Source organism: Vicugna pacos, chromosome 35 (genome assembly GCF_048564905.1).
Source record: "Vicugna pacos chromosome 35, VicPac4, whole genome shotgun sequence".
In the NCBI taxonomy this organism is placed as follows: Eukaryota; Metazoa; Chordata; class Mammalia; order Artiodactyla; family Camelidae; genus Vicugna; species Vicugna pacos.
This window is the reverse complement of record NC_133021.1, coordinates 22484370-22500852: the sequence shown is the minus strand read 5'-3', so window position 1 is coordinate 22500852 and position 16483 is coordinate 22484370. Positions and strand designations below refer to the sequence as shown.

The 16483-nt window shown below is 39.4% G+C and overlaps 1 protein-coding gene and 1 non-coding gene across 14 annotated transcripts in view; both read left to right on the top strand.

The window, feature by feature from the left end:
- The window catches only part of ABI1 (abl interactor 1), a 99901-nt gene that overhangs the window by 63616 nt on the left and 19802 nt on the right, over positions 1–16483 (top strand). For 8 of the 13 annotated variants that reach the window (XM_072955231.1, XM_072955236.1, XM_072955235.1 and 5 more), the window contains exons 3-6: positions 9143–9319; positions 14061–14075; positions 14803–14903; positions 16176–16316. In XM_072955231.1, the coding sequence (XP_072811332.1) occupies positions 9143–9319; positions 14061–14075; positions 14803–14903; positions 16176–16316 (434 nt within the window). The remainder of the gene's footprint in view (positions 1–9142; positions 9320–14060; positions 14076–14802; positions 14904–16175; positions 16317–16483) is intronic. The other 5 variants (XM_072955237.1, XM_072955234.1, XM_072955230.1 and 2 more) reach the window with 1 other exon arrangement.
- LOC116279859 (U6 spliceosomal RNA) lies at positions 13000–13106 on the top strand. Its single transcript, XR_004189158.1, has one exon. It is a non-coding gene; the product is annotated as a U6 spliceosomal RNA (small nuclear RNA).

Sequence of the window (16483 nt, the reverse complement as noted above, 5' to 3'; positions counted from 1 at the left end):
CTTTGTCCATCTAAAGATAAAGTGTGAAAAGTAGGGAAATTCAAGTATGAGAAAGAACTGGTTTCCCTTGGAAAGCTAACTTTGGCTTGGTGAGCATATGCGTGCTCTTGTTCTCCAAATGTTCCAGGCCTGTTCCTTTCCTCCCACCTGCTTCATTCACTCACCCTGCCGTATGGATGGTTGTACGTTGCTGGACGGGTTGTGATTTGGACTTTCATGATTCCGAATTGGGAGCCTGGGGAGGGAGTAAACTCAGAGAAAAATCTTTTCAAGTAATTTGAAGTAGTGTCCTGAATAGTCCTACAGTGTGTGAGGAAAGTAGGAAGGATGAAAAAAAGATGATTTTAAGGAGTGTTGTGGACAGCACGATGTTTCAGAAAAATACGGAAAGAACTAGAGCCATTTTGAATTCGTTTTTCCCGTGAAGACTGGGAGCTATGTGGGATATTCTTTTCAACAGGGTTCAAGCAGGTGCGATTTAGCTAACTACAATTGGTAACATCAGTGACCCTCAAGATCCTTAATTTTTTCATTTTGTCTTCTCAAGTTTAGTTTTTTGGTAAGATCACCATGGTTATACCGTGGAGAACAGATTAGAAAGAGGCTAGGTTGGATGCAGGTGGACCAGTTAGAAGGCTGTTGCAGTAGCCAGGGTGAGCAAGGGAGGGTATAGCTCAGAGGTGGAGTGTGTGCTTAGCGTGCACTGGGTCCTAGGTTCAATCCCCAGCACCTCCATTAAAAATAAATGAATAGCCAAAGTGAGAGATGATCCTAGATTGACTAGGATTAAACTGTCAGAAAGAGAAGGAAACAAATTTCAGTTGGTTAAGGGTAAATGTGTCAAGATTTAGTGATACTGAATATGTGAATATGTGAAATAAGTGCTAGATGTCTGAACTGGATAACATGATAGAGAACTGAAGTAGGAAGTAGAGTTGAGTCGACTATTTGCATGAATTTGGGCACAATCATTTTGAGGTACCATTGAAATAGCCGGGAGGAACATCACAGGTGTTTGTATGATTCTGTGCACAGAGGAGAGGTCTAGAATATGTATAGAGAAGTTTATGTGTGTGTATAGTAACTTAAACCTGAATGCGGATGAGTTTGCCAAGGAGAGGTTATAAAGAGGAAGAGCCTACGACTAAACCTGGAGGCACCATGTCTGCCAGGTGACCTTGTCAAAGAGACAGAGAATGGGTATTCAGGGAGTTAGGAGCAAACCAGGGTGAGTGGTGATCCATCTTTTTTACCTTCCAATGAAATCTCAATATTTTCCCTTCTATGGGGTAGTGAGTACCTAAACTTAATTCCATGACAAGCAGAATTTAGCTAAACTTTGTACTAGTTAATCTTGTGTGGACTTGTTAGAAAAGGAAAGCATTTAAGAGATATGTAGAAGCACCCCCCCCCAAAAAATTTAGCTAACTACAATTGGTAACATCAGTGACTCTCAAAATCCTTAATCTGGGAGGGAGGTGACATCATTGTTGTGCTAGATAGTGAACAGACCTGCCCTTTGTTCCTCAGGGGGACATTTCTGTCCTTCATGGCTGTTTGCTATACAAACATACCTGAGATAGTGTGAAACAAAGAGAGGCAGTACCTCTGCCTACAGGATGCACAGAAATGTGATGGCCCAAGGATAACTGCCTTCATGGCTCCTGGTAAAATTTTCCATGATTTCTGTGAGTCATTGGTCACCTTGAGTAATCTGTCTGACAGAGGCTGGGACCAGAGCCATTCAGTTTGTGTCATAAAACATCTGATTTAGGTTACATACTATCAATATGGTAGCAAAATGAAGCCAAACTGCAATTTGACCTCAACCCTGCTTCCCAGGGTCCTCGACCAGCTGGCTGAACAAATGCCATAAACCTTTACGATCTGCCTTACCGAGAGCCAAGTGGCTTTTCCCGGAAGTTTCCGTACTGACTTTCTACTTGACCCCATACTGCAGGAATAATAGGGAGTGCCCAGATTTGGCCTGGCCTGCAGGAAGAAAGTCTAGGGCAATTTTGTCATCCGTAACAATCCTGGCTGGTGAATTGAGACTGACCTGAATGGCTCCAAAGCTGGTATGATGTCATTGTTCACCTCAGCTAAAGTCACGGACCAATTTCAAACCACCTTTTTCTAATTGGATGACTCCCATTTTAGGGATAAATACCTCAGAACAGAGCACACATAATTGACAAGTCAGCTGTCCTTGTGGGAACCCCCCTACCTCCCAATCAAGAATAGCCCTACTTTGGAGAGAGCACAGCTGCCTGCAGACTGCAGAATCTGCTGGTGGTGCTTGCTTAAACACTTGAAGGTCTCTTAGGATCATCCCTACAGTGCAAGTCACTGCATTTTTTGGAGGGAGGTCAGTTAATGCCTGGCTTCTGCACAAGTACTCCTGTGAAGAATGTGGTGTTGCCAGTGGTTGCCCCACCCTCACCCCCCAGGTGGGACCTGTTTACGGAGCACAGGCTGACAGTTTATTCTGTGTTGCCTCCTGGACAGCTGGTTGGCCTTAGGGCTCCCAGTCATTACAAATAACTAACTCTAGTACTTGTTTTTCTTTTTGGAGGAAGTACCTAAGCTAGTTGGTCCAGTCTTCCCTATTTGTCTGTGCCACCACCTAGGTGGCAGTAATCTGCCCTTTGGGATGACCAAGTGATAATTTCATTGGCGGAGTGGGTAGGCCCCTGGAGTTACTGGTCGATGTTTTATGTGGGAGGCTCAGGGACTGGAACCATCCTTTGCTGCTCCCTAAAGATTTTTCAGTGACACCAGGGAGAACGGTGGTCACGTTGTGCAGGGTAGGGAAGACCCAGCAGTCAGTTCCATTTAAGACAGTTGCATAATCTGGGAGAGCTGCACCAGGGAATTTTCCTTTGTGAGAGAGGTTTCAGGGGTGATTGAGAAAGACAGAAATCACAGAAGCCCGTCCTTCTCATTTCCTGAGGTTTAAAGTGTTTCTCCCACAGGTGCCAGCGTTGTTCTCCTTCCACTGTGGCACAGCCAGTGTGTCCCATTCCAGTAGCTAACCTTTTCCTTTTTTCCAACTATCCCTGACCCCTCATCCTGACCTTTTGTCTGGAAGGGTCAGGTACAAAAAGGACAAGGCATTTTTATTAAATTTAGGGATTGTTATGTCCCTCATTTTGGTCCACATGGTCCAGTGTAAGAAGATTTGGTGAGAGCGTTACCGAGTCCAAACTCATTACTGCTGGCCGCACGACAGACCAGTAAATCGGGAGACGAGGTGTTGGGGCAAGGAATAGCAACTTTATTCCGAAAGCCAACAGACCGAGAAGATGGCATACTAATGTCCTGGAAAACCATCTTCCCCAAGTCAGAATTCAGGCTCCTTTTATACTAAAAAGGGGAGAAGGTATGCTTGGTTGTTGCAGACTTCTTGGTGTAGGAATTCTTTGTTCTTGGAATCCTTTGTTCTTGCAGCTGTCCACCTTGGTCAGATCATGATGTCCCTCCAACAAAACAAACGTTATTTTCTAATCTGCAACTTGTTATCTTTATATGAATGGAAAAGTGTTAATATCCTTAAAGGTAAGAGCCTTGAGAATGGGCTCTCCTGTATACTTCAGGCTACAGGCAACATTCTTTTACAGAAGGTGCAGAACCAGCAAGACTAAGCCTAGGACAGGAAGCAGTGCAGTGAAATCAAAGGAACAGATCTCATATGGAATCAGATTTGTTCTTTTCTATTACAAGAGTATACTTACTTAATCATTGGTCATTATCTTTATTATGTAAGACCACAGAAATACAACAGGATAATTCAGGTGGCTAAACTGGAAGTAAGTTAAAATTCCCAAGGCCCCCTTTTGGCTGGGCTGCCACCCTGAGGCTGTACCAATCAGGCCACCATGGGGTTCCCATTGGGGGAAAGAAAGAAGCATCGTGCTCAGGGCAGGTCCTAAGTGGCCAAGAGGAAATGATCTCTTTCTGGGCTCAGCCACATTCAGTGACCATACCGCTTTGCTCATGTATGTAAACTAGGAAGAGGTAAGGGAGGTGTAGTCAGAAATCCTTCTGAGTTGATTAAAAATGTTTTTAAAATTGTGGTAAAATACACATAACATAAAATTTCCCATCTTAACCATTTTTAAATGTACAGCTCAGTGGTGTTAAGTACATTCACAGTGTTGTGCAACTTATCTCTAAAACTGTTTTCTTCTTTCAAGACTGGAACTCTGTTCCCATTAAACAACAGCTCCCATTCCTTCCTCCCTGCAGCCCCTGGCAACCACTGTCTCACCTTCTGTCTGTGAATTTGACTACTCTAGGTACCGCATATAAGTGGAACATATAATATCTGTTGTTTTGTGATTGGTTTATTTCACTCAGCATAATGTCTTCACGGTTCATCCATGTTATAGTATGTGTCAGAATTTCCTTTTTAAGGCTCAGTAGTGTTCTGCTGAATGTATATTTTGTATATAAAACCACATTTTCTCTATCTACTCTTCCATCGATGGACACTTGGGTTACTTCCACGTTTGGCTCTGGTGAATAATGCCACTATAAACATAAGTGTACAAATAGCTCTTGGAAACCTTGCTTTCAATTCTTTGGGGTATCTACCCAACAGTGGAATTGCTGGATCACATGGTAATTCTATATTTATACTTAAGTATTTAGGAACCACCAGACTGTTCTCCCCCGTTTTACATTTCCCCCCAGCATTTCACAAGGGTTCCAGTTTCTCCACATCCCTGCCAACAATTGTTATTTTCTTTGTGTGTGTGTGTGCGTGTGTGTTTGCAGGGTGGTAGCCATCCTGATGGGTATGATGTCTCATTGTGGTTTTGATTTGCGTTTCCCTAATGATTAGTGATCATTTCATATACTTACTGACCATTTGTGTATCTTGTTTGGAGAAATGTCTACTAAAGTCCTTTGTCCATTTTTGAATCCAGTTGTTTTTTGTTTTTGAGTTTTTTGAAGAGGGTTTTTCAGCACTCACCAGCACAAGATGCCTGTGGATGGCAGGGAGTGTAGAAGGCCGTCACATACCTTGATGAACAGCCCATTTTTAGTGACTTCTGTGGTAAAAAGCATCGCACTGTCAGATAGCAAATGGTTTGGAAAGTGAAAAACATGACACAGATGAGGGCCACAGTGGTGTGGCTGGAGTCAGCTGATTGGATTGAAATTGTAATACCGTAACTTGAAAAAGTACCATCAGCGGTGAGGCACCACCAGCAGTCTGGAGAGGAGGGCAAAGGTCTGATGTAGCCAGTCTGCCAGTGATGTGGCCTCTCTCACCATGAGCCAAATGGGTCTCTTTCCAGGAGTCACAAGTGTGGGATGCAGTGGTCACCTCTGCATCAGGAACAGAGTCCTTCACTCTGGGGCTGTTCCCTGATGGTACACCTGCAGACACATCTGCTGTGCTGATGGACTGGGCAGCAGTGACGGCAGGCGGGGCGGTGCAGGCTGATCAGCAGCTGGACTCCAGTTGGCCTCATTAGACGCCGGGCCCTTACGGGGGCGGCTATATTAGTGACCCAGGTGATCTGTTCAGCAGCTCTCATTTGTCTCCAGTTTTTGGCAAGTCTTTATTAATATGTCAGTCTGTAGCCTTCCAAGTAGCAGACCCAAACAAGTAGGCCACTGATAGTAGCCCCAGGTCAGTGAAAACACAACAAGGTTTATCAAGGGGAGTATCGGCCAGATCTGCGGGAACATCCGTCAGTTCCCCCACAGAGCACAATGTCCACACCCACTTGCAGCTCTGTGCACTGAGGTCGAACAGCACTGCAGCCCGCTGGACACCACGGGGGTTCAGCTTAGTTGAACCATTAGTGTACCAGGCCCAGGCTTTTAGGGGATCCTCTGTGAATCAGGGACCTCACTGAACCGACTGCTTTGCTTTAGGTGACAGAATGGAAGATAAATTTTCACTAAAGGGATAGCTGCCACTTTTTCATGTAAAGCTGGGATGTCATAGGGTGGCTGCTGTCTTGAATGTACCAGTCCCGGGGGGCACCGCCGGTGGATGCTGCTCCTCTGGCCAGAGGCTCCAGTCAGTAAAATCATCCGTGCACAGAAACTTACACTCAGAGGGGCCATAAGGACTGTGGGGCACTAAGGCTGCTAGCGCTCTTCCACATGTGGCTCTTCCCCGTTGGCATGATCCCTTCTGGCACTTGAAAGCGTTCACTGTGCAGGCACGTAAAGTATCAATCCCAGTGACACATTCACTGGTGGAAGCCCCAGCAGTAATACACTGACTTGGTCCCAAGAGCCCCACCCAAAAGGACACATTAGCTTCTCTTCCCCACTGTGAGCCACACCCAGACCTCATGAAAACATGTACCCTCTCCCTCCTTTGATGTGGTATGAAGGTGACAAGGGCTCCTATATATCAAACAGCTATGAAATGTTGAGTCTCCCTCCCCTCTCCAGTGATCTAGCAAACCCAGGTATGCTTGATTTTCAGCTCCCGTTGGGGACTTGGAGAACTTGGCCCCATCCCAATCTTTTTCTTTAAAGAGTATAGGGGGAGATTGGGCGAGAGCAGCTCTGCACCAGTAAAACTAGGTGAATTTATTTGAATTTTGAGCAGTGCTGTAGCTGCAAGCTGATCAACCAAATAAATGTGCAGTGTTTTGGACCCACCCAAAGCCCTGTATTCTGTGGCAAGGTCATGTTGCTGACATCATCCATTTCTTTGGAGACCACCTTGATTCAACAGCTACCGATTCAACAGCTACTGCCACATGACTTCGTGGCGGGGGCCATGGGTTTGTACCCTTTGGCTGACGTGGGCTTGATCTGCACAGTGGTATCATTGTTTTTAGGAGTCCACCTAATGTGGGCAATTTGCTGCTCCATCGTCAAGATCATAGCTCTTTGCTCCTTGCTTGATTTCAACAGAACGACTAGGGGAGTTTTCTAAAGATGGCAGATCTGATAGGGAAAATTTATCTAGATTTCTTTGGGTGAGTTTCTCCTCTCTGGTGAATCACCTTCATCATCATTTAAAACCCAGTTTACTCTGGAAGAGCCTGGAGATTAGTCAGTGCCCTTGGGAAATTATTTTGGGGAAAGTTTCCCAAAAGAGCCAAAGCTGTCTTACAGCGGGCAGGGCCCACTGCCAAAAATGCTGAGGTCTTTTGCTCACTGCAGTGGATTGAATGTTGGGAAGACAGATTGCAGGAGGAGCTGAGCAGTAAGATAGCCAGCTGTTGCCATTCTACTTTAAGGAGCATTATGCCCCCCGCCACACTCTCCCAAGCAAACCAGCCGCAATTGTGAAGATTCTCCTGGTTCTGCCTACACTGGTTACAATTCCCCTTCTTTCACATTCATTATAGATACGTTTCTCCGTCACACTGTATGAAAGAACTTCATGTGCTCCCGCCTCCCAGACAAACCTTATTGCTGGTTGTTTACCAGGCAGACCCGGTGAGCTTGGTGGATAGCTGACAGTAGCCAGGACGTCATTCAGCCCTGTGTTTGAAACTACGTCCTGGTACTCAGCCTGAAACTGCCACCCCAATTCAACCTCGTTAACAGGCAATAAAGGAGAGGACCAGACATTGCCTGGTTGACCGTGCAATTTGGTCAACATGTTCATTCACCATTCCTGTGGACTTCTGTCAATTCCTCTTAACTGTCGTTTCATTCTATTTCCAGAAAGCTTTTGCTTTGTCAGTATTCCACCATTACCAAAACTCAAAAATTGTGAAGGGTTTGAGATTTTACCCTTCTTGGAAATGAACAATTTAGCCCTCCACAATTTCATGGATGCTAGTAGGGGACCTGAGCTCCTGGGTCAGAGACAAAGGATGTCATTACTCATGGTAGTAGCCAGAGTGTCAGCATTTGTGTCAGTTAATCAGCCCCAATTTCTACAGGATGCTGCAAAGAGCCAGATGATGCCTGCACACACAACTGGGTGTGTTATAGGAAAGGAGCTCCCAGCCTTGGGGACCAGATCCTTTATAATGGGCAGGAAGGCTTCCTGACCTTTGCCCTGGGGAGTGACATTATCTTTATTATACTGGACAGTAAGCAAACCTGCCTTTTCCTCTGCATGGAGACACTATATCTTCTAAGGCTGTTTACTATATAAATATGCAGAATTGAGGGAGTCAGTACCTTTTTTTTTTTTAACAAGATGTGCAAAAATGCATACAACGTTAAACTTTTTTTTTTCTGACAGTAGCTTCCCCGCACCCCACCCCAGCACACCCCTCCCCCGCTTTCAGTTCAGTACGTATCCTTGCATTTTCTCATGTAGGCTATTATAATTGCTTCCTAACTGTTCTCACTGCCAGTAGGCTTCTGTCTGTCCCCAAACCTGTGCTGGAGGGATCTTTTAAAATGCAGATCTGATGATGTCACTCAATTTAAATTTGTTATTGGTGTCTCATTACTGTTAGGACAAAGTTTAAATTGTTGAGAGGTTGTATAATTATTTCTCTTGTACTGACTGCTATCCAGTTTTTAAATTTTGACAAATTAAATAAGGGGGAAAAACTTGAAAGTCGTGAAGGCAGGTACTGGATTGGCTATAGATGTTTATAGGCTGTGTGCTACCAGATTGTAACTTCTGCTCTTATTTTTTTTCTCTTACACCTTTGCTGCAACATACTGTTCTTTTTGCTTTGAATGATGTTTGTGTTTGCTTTTTATATTCCTATTCATGCCTTAAAACCTGCTTACTCTGTAAAGCCTTCTCAACCTAGTTGGATAGCTTGCTCTGAATACCTTTAGAGTAATTTCAAATAAACTGTCCATGTGTCATTCTGGCACTTACTTCATCAAGCTGTAATTATTGATTTTTTTTATGGTCTGTATCCCCATAAAATAAAGTAAGCTACACAGAGCAGGTCCCCTTCCCTTTCCATGCACACCAGGTCTTTAGGAAAGAAAATTGCTTTCCTGAGAATCATTTTGGAATCAAAACCAGTAAATTAGTTTGTGCTTTTAATCAGTTTTCTATAGTACATGTCTTGAGCCTCAAAGATACTATTTTGCTTAATTTTGAAGGGGAAGATACAGTGTTCACAGGAAAATAGACATGATACAGTCTTATGGTCTATTACTTACGAATATCATGTATATTATTTACTATGCAAAATAATATTTTCCTGCTTTGTTCAATTGTAAAACACAGACTGTGGACATTCATAAAGAGAAAGTGGCTCGAAGAGAAATTGGTATTTTGACAACAAATAAGAATACATCAAGAACTCACAAAATAATAGCACCTGCAAATATGGAGCGTCCTGTAAGGTATATTCGGAAACCTATTGACTACACAGTTCTGGATGACGTGGGCCATGGTGTCAAGGTGAGCGTTTTTATATTGTATCAACTGGAAATAATTTGCATATTCAGTAAATATTTTGGATAAGAAACATGGTGATAAAGATGATTTTCTTAAAGAATTAATAGATTCTCATCGTAACTAGCATTACAGTTTTCATAGAATATTTATTTAATATTAATTGTGTATTATATAAGCTTGGGGTAGAACTTTACCTGTGGAATAGGCAGTATTCAAGAAGATATTATGACTTGAAATAGCTATTCATTAATTAAGCCGTTTGAATCCTAGACTAATGTTACAAATTTGCGTTGTGGATGCCAAGTCTTGCTTTCGCTACTGAATAAATATTTAAAAATAAAAAATGTATATCCCTTTCAGAATTGGTTTAGAAAATAATTTATAAATACCTTCATTCTTTGATTTCTAAATATGTATATATATTAGTGCATCGATGTAGATAGGGATGTAATTTCAGCAATTTATGGAAATTGTAACAATTATATGTATTTTTATTCTGTGCATCACTCCCCACTCTCCCATCCCCTGCCCCAGCAGCCTTTTAGGAAAGAGGTGTAATTTGTTGCCCATGTCCTTTTCTGAGCTTTGCAGAAATAAGCTGTTCTTGAAGGATACCTGCAGCCTGTCATCATTTTAGGTATTCGTGCATTATTTTGCAAGCATCTGGAATTACCTGAATTCTTCAGCCATCTCTGCTCAGGATAAATTATTCTGCTGAAATTTGGTAGTCCCTTTCCTAGGGGATCATTATTTGATTTTGTTTCTGGTGTCCAGAATAATTTGTTAGGAATCAGCTAGAATCTTGAAGTTTTTCCTAGCTGGTTATCTGACTGATGCTATTGCTGGGTTTGTTCCATATGAATTGTCTGGAGTTCCTGATCAAGAGGCGAGTGTAGCTGATAACACTGCTCTTTATTCTGCTCTTCTCTGAGCCTGTTGGAATCCGCCCATCACTGTCATGCTTGGAAGTTGGAACACTTTGCAAATGTAGAGGAAGCTACTTGTTTCTTATATTTTTACCCAAGGATATGGCTAGGGTTGTATAAGAACATAAGTCAATTTTAATTTAAGGTATTTTAGACTAGATTGATCTACAGAATTTGAATTTCGGAAGAACTTCTTTTGTATTATTACCTGTCTTGAGAGTGAAAATTATTCATAGATACATACACATGTACAGAGATATGAGTGCACACATTCTCACTTGCTCACTTCCCCTTTTGTTTAATCTTGATTTTTCTTGCTGCCAAAGTAGTACACACTCATAAAAAAAAATCTATCACCATCTTCGAAGTGAATATCCTCTGTTATCTCTCCACTGATAATTGTGTTTCACAGTTTAATACATAGTACTTAGCAGAGTATAAGATGAAACCAGATTTTATAAGTAAATTTTGAGTGAGATAATTTAACTGTGTCATTATATATGTATAAAATGGGAAATATAAACACAGCATAATGTATACTGAAAGCGCATAATATACACTGAAAGTGACAATCTGCATTTTGTAATTTGGATATTTTAGACAGATTTTTTTTTTAAAGTTTTTTATTGTGGTAAAATATATATAACAAAATTTACCATTTAACCATTTTTAAGTGTACAGTTAGTTCTGTGGCATTAAGTACATTTACATTATTATATGGGCTATTTTGAAATGTATTTCTGTGGGTAGGAGGGTGGGTGGTTTGTGAGAACAGTGTATCTTAAAAGCTGGTATATGGCTTATTTGTCCATATTGATTTCTTTGTTATACAAACACACAATTATTTTTCCCCAAGGAGTCTCATTGCTGCTTTATTTCTCCTGTTTTATTTCCCTTAAAAATCGTTGGCTTCAATATTTCTTAAAGATTGTAGAGATATGTGAAAATTGGAAATTTGGGTAGTAATTAATGAGCAAATGCCAGAGTCAAAATTACAAAAGGGAGAAGTTTGAAGTTATTTTAAACTTAGTGTTTTAAGTATTGGAAGACACTCTACTTACAGTTCTAGAATAACTTTCTTATCTTTTGCCTACTTTTCTGTTTAGAAGTTTGTTTTCTTACTGAGTTAAGGGTTCTTTCTATTGAGGAAATTAGCTCCTTACATTTTGGCAAATATTTTCTCATGCTACTGTTTGGCTTTTGACTTTGATGTTTCGGTATTTAAAAAAAATATACACAGACTGTTAAAAAATTGTATCCAAACTTCTTACAGCTACCAAATTTTATGTAAAGGTTTCTATATTCCATGATTAATATTCCATCATATTTTTTCCTTTGTGATGTAAATTTTAGTGTTTTGGTATTTATATTAGTCATTTAAATGTTATTTTCTATGTCAGTGCATTTTATGCTATGAAATAGATGGTACACATAAGTTTAGTAAGAACTTAAAATATGGAAAAATGTCTTGTTTGGTTTGACTTTCAGAAACAATGTAAGATATGAATAAGAGAATCCTTGCATAGAGAAAACATTAGAACATTTGCCAAAAGGCGAATGAAAAGAAGATGAACAAAAAAGTTCATCCTAATTAAGTAAAATAAAAATAAAAATACTGAAGGTCATCCTAATAAAAAGGAGCACAAGGTTTCAGAGTAAGCTAGAGAAGGCTTGAGTATTAGTAGAAACATCTAACTTTATTTCTGATAAACAGTTAAGAGCTTTATGGTCTGGTTCATAGCTTATGAAGGACTTTGTTTTCAAGCCTTTAAAAGACCAGGTGATCCAGTTGTTACATTTTATTAGTGGAGACACTAAAGCTTTATAATTCATAGGAATGTTGTTTTTTAAAAGGTTTCGATTTTATTAGATAGAGTAGTGAGCTATTGAATCATTCCAAAAAAAGAATAGGCCTCATACTTTCTGTACCTGTGGTGTGCAGGTCTAACGATCTACTGAGGGCCTGCAGGTGGGGAGGAATCAGAGAGAGTTCTGTTGTTTTCCGCCTAAGATTCTAGGAAAGTGGTAAGATGACTCATCCAGATATGTAAATACTAAGGAAGTGAAGTGATACCTTAAGGAAATAAAAAGCCTTGTTTTGAATGTGTTTGGGAGACATTTAAGTGGAAAATGTTTTAGGTTGTGAATAACAATTACAGTGTTTTGAGCTGTAAGATACAGAGGTCATTTTCCTTCCAGCACTCCTGAACCCCCTCTCATCTGTATCACAAACACACACTTAGCAGAGGAGGTTGAGCTCCACGAGAGGTTAAAGGTTACACTATTGCAAAGTAGCAGAGTTCAACTAGAATTTTTATTCCCAATCTAATTTTCCTTTCATTATTTCATTTCATAGTTTATACTTAAATGCTATTTTGTTTGTTTGTTTCTTGTTTGCTTGAAATAGCAAATGAGGGAAGATGTGTGGTCATATTTAGAATATTTCTAAGTTACCAAAGAATAGTATTTATTTAGTGTATTGTAATGCTATCTTATTAATATATCTTATTTCAAGGATAATAAGGTTATTCACGTTTAATTTCTAAATCCAGGTGTGAAATGTAGTGTCTAGGTAGAATTCCAGACGTTGTTTAATCTAGATAAAAATGAGCCACATCATTCTAAACAAACATTGAAGAATACCAAAATTCTAGCACAGTTTCTTTCTAGAAATGAGAATATATCAAAGGCAAAGTGTATTCCTTTTTTGGATGATTTTCTTAATGTTGCTTTTATGGTCTCTTGAAAAATGATAGAGTGCTCGCTTCGGCAGCACATATACTAAAATTGGAACGATACAGAGAAGATTAGCATGGCCCCTGCGCAAGGATGACACGCAAATTCGTGAAGCGTTCCATATTTTTGAAACAAGGAAATAAAGGCTTAATTTAAAAAAAAAGAAAAAAAGAAAAATGATAGATACATGTTTAGAATGGCAAATGTTATGGAAAGAACTTGAGACTCTCAAATATCTAGAAAAAGTTAGACTCTGCAACCTGAATATAGTTTCTCTTAAGTGGTACGGTACAAGCAGTGGTGCTTTCGACCCATCGTTTCGTACATACAGGCTAGTCGGCTTTCATAGAAGTAACCTTTAGGTTCAGAGCAGCTTTTCTTCTGTTTTGTATTATGGCCAGATTTGTTCCGAAGAAAATTTAGAGCTAAAGCAACTTACAAATTCCTAGCAGTATTGGCCTGCCTGAGATTTGGATTCATAAGCTTCACATGAGAGGGTTCTCCGACTCTGTTTCTTAATCTGGCTAAGCTATTATTGTGATTTGTAATTTTGTTTTTAAAAACTGAGGTGCTAGGTCCTTTTCTGAATTTTGAATTTTAATATTTGCAATTTATCACTTTAAAATTTCATACTACTGTTCAAATAATGAGTAGTCATACATGGGCAGTCATTTTCCAGAAGTCTGAGTCTTGGTCACTGATGTATTAAAGTAGCCATACGTTTAATGAGGTATAGTGTTTGTATTTAAATCAGTTTTGTTTTTTTAATCATCTATGATTTTGTTGGGTTAGTATCATAGAATAAAATACTGACCTTTTTAGAAATTATTGGATCTACATGAGATTGGCATAATTAAGTGGTGATTTCCTTGTAAGTATATTACTTTGAAAAACTATGCGATACCCGTGATATTTCCCTACTGCCTATGAATATCTTTCCTTTACAAACTTTGCGAAGTCTGGCTGGGTAAAAAGCTTGTTAACATGAATTGAGTGACTGTAAATGTAAACCTGTCCTATCAGATATAACGTATCCAGAATTAATTTCTACTTTTTCCCCCCCTTTTTTTGCCAACGTAAAGTGGCTAAAAGCCAAGGTAAGAGATACTACTTATTTGATCCACAGTATTCCCTCTATGTCAATAGAGGCTTGCAGAGCCACTAAAATTTGAAAACTTTTCCTGTGTCTGTCTGCTTTTTCCCCATAGGATTTATGTAGATTAAATATACTCAAACTCAGTTCAAATCAGCAACATTTAGCTTGGATGTGTTAATATATCAAAGATATATTGACATCTGCATTTATATAGGAACATTAATTTTGCTAACATTTATTGCTTTGCTCATTTTTTGATAGTTGCCTTGCTTTTATTGACTTACAGTTAGGAGGTTTCCCAGACATTATATGTGACTTTGTTACTAAGTTGTTGGGAAAGATGATTTTTCAGATGGATAGTTAAGCAGTTGACACTGAGATCTGTGGTTTATATTCATGCACACATTTCAAAAATTTCAGAATACCCAGTATTTGAATTGCAGGTATGTTAGATCTCAGTAAACGTGTTTTAACAATAAAATAATGTATAAAATTTAATAATGTTACCTGTATTTTGTAATAAATTGGTATGAATGGCACAAAATAATAAGAAAAGCCAAGTGTAAGTGATAACTTGACTTTTTAGAATGTAGTACCAAAGTCTGTTATTAAAACTGTCTGGGAATCCTTACTTCACATTCTGATATTAAAAAAATAATAATACATGGTGTCAAAACACCCAGAGAACAATTTGATATAAAATAAACTCTTTTCTTTCCACATTTTAGCATGGAAATAACCAGCCCGCAAGAACTGGCACACTGTCGAGAACAAATCCTCCTACTCAGAAACCACCAAGTCCTCCCATGTCAGGCCGGGGAACGCTGGGGTAAGAATTCAGCTACATCTTACAAGAGAGTTTGCATAGTAAAGGAAAGGATGTTTCGTAATTTAAGTTAATGCATGGATCCTTGTGACTGACCCTCTCTATGTGACACTACCTTCCACAAATTCATTTTGGTTCTTATTTCCTTCAACAGAATCCAAAATGAATCTGCCTGTTTGTTCTGTAATATTCTCTAAAGAACGCTGTACTAAAAATCTTCTTTTGTATGTGTGTAAATGAACATTTTTAAATTTTTTACCTAATTCATTAAAAATATATATGTAAATCTGACATGTTTATTTAAAATGAAATGACCAGAGCGTTCTATATATGGTTGGTGTCTTTACATGTATTTGCAATATTTATATTGCAGGACTTTGAATAAGTGGTCTATTTTGTGTATTTTGGCTTGGTAGCCTGCAGTTTTTCTGTTTCCCCTATTTCTGTTTCACTTGAGACTTAGAAGTGCTCAAGGCAAAGAGTCCCTAACTGCTTCTGCTGGAGTCTTAGGGGCCTTCTTACCAGAGTAGCTTCCAGAAGGCCAGTGAAGAAGTAGAAAAGACAACAGTTTGTTGCTTCTTCCTTCCCAGTTTTCTGTGCAATTCAAATATTGAATACTTGGTAAGACATTACTGAAAGATTATTCACCTTATTATGGAAAATTAGACTCCTTGTGTTTGGAGGAAGGGTGGGGAACTGTTACTTTATAGTAACAGGGATCAGCAATCAGCTTTTTTAGAGGACCTTAGTTTCTGCTTTCATTCTGTAAACCTCTTGGCCCTGAAAAAAAAAATAAAGTTATTAAACAGAAAAGTTAAAATCGTTTATTGAGAAATTAATGACATCACATCTAGGATCAGAATGTGCTTGTCCATACGTTTCCGTATTGAGGGAGGAATAAGTTGCAGGGGAGCTATGTAGCTTCCATAATACACAAGGACAGCAGCTTGTGGGTTACTGAGCTGGGAATAATGTATATTTCAGAGTTTGATATTACTGATCATTTAAAAATTATAACCATTATTTTTGGAAATCAGGTTGAACTTTTAAATTACCCTTTCCAAGGTTTTCCTAAGAAAGGGTAACAAATTTTAGTTTTTGTGTTAAAGTAACAAAATTCTTATACCCCGTTTAAAACATCTTTTAAAACAAACTTTATTATTTAAAAAAAAAGCTTGTGTTATACTTGGTTATAAAGACATAGTCACAAATTTGGGGGAAAATACTGTTTTATTTTTCTTATTCACTATTCCTTTCTCTGTTATGTTTCTTTAGACGAAATACTCCTTACAAAACCCTGGAACCTGTTAAACCTCCAACAGTTCCTAATGACTACATGACAAGTCCTGCTAGGCTCGGAAGTCAGCACAGTCCGGGCAGGACGGCTTCTTTAAATCAGAGACCAAGGACACACAGGTAAATTTTCAGGTTGAGACTTTGAACATCTGAGAACGTGCATTCTTGGCTGGTGACAAACTCCTGTAAAGTTGCTGGTAAAGGTAAAGTGCTGCTTGAATGCTGATATTGAATGTAAAAGTTGAGGGTAATGGTATTCTGTATGTTTCTGTAAATTTGTGTCATAA